General features: G+C 29.2%; 1 protein-coding gene across 2 annotated transcripts; it reads right to left on the reverse strand.

Moving 5' to 3' along the window:
• Nucleotides 1-2: 2 nt before the first annotated feature.
• On the reverse strand, nt 3-3,841 carry LOC102676289 (protein DDI1 homolog 2). 2 transcript variants are annotated; one of them, XM_006618431.2, is made up of 6 exons: nt 3,338-3,841; nt 2,668-2,886; nt 2,338-2,592; nt 1,658-1,963; nt 1,451-1,591; nt 3-1,139 (listed from the first exon to the last, which is right to left on the reverse strand). In XM_006618431.2, the coding sequence occupies exons 1-6, from the start codon at nt 3,597-3,599 to the stop codon at nt 925-927; spliced, it is 1,398 nt and encodes a 465-aa protein (XP_006618494.1). In that variant the 5' UTR covers nt 3,600-3,841; the 3' UTR covers nt 3-924. The 2 variants fall into 2 exon arrangements, with proteins under 2 accessions (XP_006618494.1, XP_006618495.1); XM_006618432.2 differs by having other exon boundaries at nt 3,284-3,796.
• Between the last annotated feature and the right edge of the window lie 1,919 nt (nt 3,842-5,760).

Consider the following 5,760-nt stretch of genomic DNA (forward strand, 5'->3'; position numbering starts at 1 on the left):
CATTTTTTTATCGATATAATATAAAGAAAATACAGAAAAATACCATATACCCTAAATAGATAGTAACGATACAAAATTCACATTCTTTTTATAGTTTTGATCAGAATATTTATAAAAACGAAACAATAAAAATTCTTATAAATTTATAAGTTCTATTTTTTTGTCCATAATGTTTGCCCCTTTAAAAAAAAGAAAAAAGAATTAGAAAATCTTTATAAATTCGTCGATATGTCGACATGATTAACTTACGTTACAAAAAATCCTTTTTTAGTAAATTATAAAATTACAATGGAGGAACTTAATATTCTTGAAAGTTTGCAAGCTAGCTTTTGGTCGCGAAGCTCGAAATATTCGTGAAATCGTGTGATATATTTCTTCAATAAAATATTATTTTCTTAAGTGCCTATTTTTGTTTTGTTTTTCTAATCTAGTAAAAAATTCTCATAGAATATCTATGAATGTGGAAAAATTTTCACAAAAAACAATAAGCTTATTATTAATTCTATTAACCTAATTTTGTTTTAATTCATTTTGTATTGATTCCTAAATTTACATATTGCGCTAATGATAGATTAGATTATCAAAGTATTTTAACTTCATAGATTCAAATCATATTACAAATTTCTGTAATCTAATTAAAAAAAAAAAGATATAGCTAATAAGTAGTCATTTGTCACTAAAATGAAATATTGCGTCTATATAATTGCTTCATGAAATAAAATACAAACACGATTTCATACTAAATGTCGAGAAACGAGTGCTTGCCTGAGCGATGAGTTTTGATTGTGTGGTTTCCAATACATCAAAATTTACAATAATTGATGTAAAAAGTCATTACCTAAAAATCAAGTATAAATCTTCTTTCCCTAAACTTTACTGCACAAACATGGAAACCTTCACAATACTTTTTCCTCCTCTATTGCTTTAAAGTCTTAAGGATTTTGTGAACAATGCGTCCGTGGCTTGAGTTTTGTCTCCATTAAATCTACGTAATTCCGCAATAACTTCTATTCTGTTAAATCCTAGAGATTCGATCTCTTTTACTGTCTCTTCTGTGAATGGATCATGGGAAAAAACTGTGGTTTCTATAGGACCTGATCTACTTGATGTTCCACTTGAATTATTGCTTTCTAGGCCATCTAAAATATATATAAAAATATATATTAAAAAAAGATTTTTTTTCTATTCTAGCAAAACAAAAAATAAAATTATCATCCCAAAATGCAAAGTATTCGTTTGAAATCGTTAGTCCAGGTAAATAAAAGGATATGTGTTTCAGCTAATCTAGGGAAAAAAATTATTATTGAAATATTGTATTTTATTATAAAATATTTATAAAAGATTTAAATAGTATATAAATATATACTGTTAATAGGATTAAAGGAAAATTATAATAAATTAAAAGGAATATTTAAGGAAAAAAAGGAAGCCTGGATAGATACATACTTACCAGGTTGCCGACGTTGTTTTTTTGCATCTCTAGAACCATGCTCTAATGCCCTTTGAGATTCTTTTTTGTTTTTATCATCTTCCATATCGTAATTACTCGCATCGCTATAACCGCTTAACCTGAGCCATTCTGGCAATTCCCCTAATGAAGTATTTACATTGTATAATAGACAAAAAAGATATTGTGTATAGCAATGTTTAAGTTCACCTTCTGCTAAAAATGGAGTCTCTGCACCAGTAGTACCAATTTTTAACACATTTTTTTTTAAATCTATACAACATTGATGTCTTTTTAACATATCTAGACCAAGTAACATGTCCATGCTTTGTTCCGCAAGCACAGTAAACGATGTCGTTAAATGGTCATTTCCAATTTGAATTTGTACCATATGAATACGTCCAATAATCCGTTGAGTTCCAACACCATGAGCTATTCCAGCCCACCTTGAATCAACTAATCGCATTATATGGCATCTTTCGGCACATGCATCGGACATTATAGTTGATTGTGCACCTGATTTTTATATAACATATAACATATTAATAATTTTATATAATATATAATATATTAGTATATGATGTAAAAATATTTTCCTAATAATATTCATGAAATTTAAAGATATAAAAATATAACTAATATGAACACAGAATCTTAAGATGTCTAAATTTAAACTACTCCCACTATGAAGAACCATATTGAAAAGAATGACTTTTAAAATGCAAGAATTTAAAAATAGATATAGTGACTAAACAGAAACCAAACAAAGATACTTAAAAATAATCTTGTCTCCAGTCCAATAATGATTTTAGTTATTATTATATATTTATGCATGTATTTAATTTTATTTTTATTATTTATAAATGTAAATAATATTATCAAATATTTACCTGTATCAATAAATGCTTTAACTGGGAATCCATTGACTTTACAATTAATATATAACATAACAACTGATCCAAATGTTTCTGGATTATATTCCATTGCAGCTTCCATATTTGCTTCAATATTTTTTTGCCTGATATCCTCTGCAATAAACCTTTGAGCTTCTGTATCAAATGGATCTGCATTCATCATTCTTAACCTCTGTGCCTCACGTTCTTCTCTCAATTTTATTTGCTCTCTAAGTACAGTGGTAAATTTTTCTACAAATCAAAAGTTGTCATTGAAACAAACTCTTAAGTTTTCAAAATATTTTTATATATTATTGCAAATCTCACCAAGGTTACCAGATAGTAAGGCACTAGCCAGTTTAGGATTATTCTGGCTAAGCAATGCTAATTGATCCGGATTAGCTAAGAACATGTCTCGAATTATTTCTGGGTCATCCTCTTTTCTAGGGTTTTGCATTCTGGCTATAGTACTGCTGGAAGCTGATGGCTGTCGACTGTTGGATGCTCCTGGCACTGTGATGGAACTGAAGTCCAACATGGGAATAGCTAGAGTAATGTATCTTCAAATTTAGTACATTCTCTTTTTTACTATAGTAAGAGTGCGCTTTTAAATAACTGATCTGATTAAGCGCATAGCGACAAACTATCTTCAAATCAAACTCAACAAAAATACAAAACTTGTGCTAAAATGAACAAGTGTGCGAATCGACAAAAAGGAATGAAGTGAAAAATTCTCACACGATGACAAAACGTATTCTAATACATTATTCTAATATATTATAAAGCGAATTTATTGACAAATGTAATGAAACCAAAGGGATACATGCTCGATCGAATCTGTTAAGCTTAGTCCACTGGGATCGTGCGTTATAAATCTAGTAACATCTGATCGAGAGACGTGACAATACAGAAAAGAAACGTAAATCGAAGCCGAAAAGCTAACCTCACGACCCGCCTCGATTGCCACTTTAAATAATGGTGCTGTATTGAAGCTGACCTCCGTTAAAGGGGTGAAGGTTCAACTCGGCCCCGCTCTGATGCATGTGTTGCAAAATCACCACGTCACCGTCTCGGATCCCGTGATCTTTCAGCGATTTCTTGTCGTTCATCAATGGTAGACCATTGAAAGCGATCACCATCTCGTGGACTGGAACATTGCTTTCAATCTCACACAGAGCCTTGAAACTCTCCAGCTCCATATCCTCGATGACGTCCAGCACGAAAATGTCGTCGCTGAGTGTGGTTACCGTTACCTTCATCGTGTTTACTTGGTTTGCTATTTATTCCGTGTGGATTCAATAATCGAATGATAATAGGAGAAAGAATAGGCAATAGTAACAGTTACTTAGTGACGATAAATTTTACACAAGAATTTTTGCCGCTCCCCTCGCGCACGGGATGGCCGTACGAAGAGCGGCTACGGGATGTAAACAACAACCCAGCTCAGCGAAAATACTGACTAGCCTTAAGGCTCGACCTGAAGGCCATTTAAGTCACCTCGAGACATCGAAACAGATCGAGGTTGTGAAATTGTACCAATGCTCTTTTTTTACGCGGGAAATTTGAATTTCGATTTGAATACGTCATTCTATTTCTCATTATATTATTAGATATTATATTATATTGTTAATATATTATTAATGCATTATTAATTAATAACTTTTTAATTTTTTTACTTTTAAGAATTAAATTATTAATTTCTTTTTAAAATAGTATTATTGTTTATGATTAATATTATCATTGGTAATAATATTCTTTTATTTTTATGTATGTGATATGACTTATTTTTTATTTATCTTTTAATTAATAAAATAAAGAAATTAAAACTTCTAATAACATTAGTTAGATTGAATATTAAAATTGTTAAGATATAAAGAAATTGTTCTGTTTTAACTTTGTAAGGTAATTTAAGAATCAATGCATATTATCATCAATAGGGGGCAGAACAATGAACTATTTTAAATTTTTAAATGAAATATGTATATCAAATAATAAATATTTTTGTGTCTATTTTTTCAATTTGAAAAACAGTTATTTTCTGTTTATGTTATATACATGATTTCACAGATGTTAAAAATATTTATATAATATCAGATTTGCAAATTCACAAAGGAATAATCTTGTTAGATCACAATAGAATTAATTTGGATATTCAATTCTTATTAGATTTCAATATATAATCATCAGTGATCACTGAGATTTCATACATGCACAATTTGAAAATTAAATGTTCCATATGGAATATTCAGATTGATGGAATGATAACTTAATCTCCCTTAGTCAATAGATTCTATCTTGATCTTTCAATGAAACCTATCTTGATCATTCAAACTGCTCGTAACATTAATAATTTTTAATCTAATGCGTTTATTTTATTTAAGAAAATTATATATTGTTACGAATTAACATTTGTTCACCATTTTGTATATCGTATGCATTTCCATATAAATAAATATTAAATATTATAAAATATTATAATAATATTCAATTACTTTTATGCATCTATTTTATAATTAATTCTAGATATTTAATTTAATTTAAATAGCATCACACTTCAAAATAAATATTTCTTAGAGGAATTTTTAATTCTAGATAAATATTGCACGATTCTAAAAATTCGTCGTATTTTGGAACATTTTGCAATATTGAATCGATATTGTGGTCAGAAAGAAGTAGGGGGTAAAGGTGGTGTACCCAAGCATGAAACGTTCAGGGGATCGTGCCCTCCTAGAGGGTACAGCCACGAGGACACCGCAGGGGATGCCATCCCTTATAAACCGGAAACGGATGTAGAAGTGGATATTAGACAGGTGGTTCAGAATTTCGCATTGGACAAGGCTGATGGTTAAATTAGCGCATGATTTCGACAGCTCGCTTGATTACACTCATAAAACCGGATATTCCAAGGTAAATATTGTATATTTCACGCTGAAAATGGTGGAAATTTTATGTACATTGTAGAATTTCGTAAATTAATAATAATAAACAGTACTTATAAATATATAATAAAAATATCAAAATGAAAACTAATCTATGAATGTTAATCATTTTAATCTTTGTGTCAGTTAAATTTTTATTTACAAAATATCACATAAAATATTAAAATTTTATAATGGAATTAAACAAGATATTTAATATAATAATATATTTATAATAAATATTTTTAAAATATCGATTAATATAAAATTAAAAATAGAGATTACATTAAATTGTAATATTTTTTGTAGGATTGCAAATCGATTAAAACTGCAAGATGAATCGAGATATAAATCGATTTCACACTCCCGCTGAGTATAAATTAATAGACATTTACAGGGGTTGGTTATATTTTGAATGAATACCAAGATGTTTCGAGGGATACCGATTACCAGGTGTTAGACATGGGTCCCTGAATACAAGGATATGCATAGAAAATCGATT

This window comes from Apis dorsata, unplaced genomic scaffold, assembly GCF_000469605.1.
Source record: "Apis dorsata unplaced genomic scaffold, Apis dorsata 1.3 scaffold_354, whole genome shotgun sequence".
Lineage (NCBI taxonomy): Eukaryota > Metazoa > Arthropoda > Insecta > Hymenoptera > Apidae > Apis > Apis dorsata.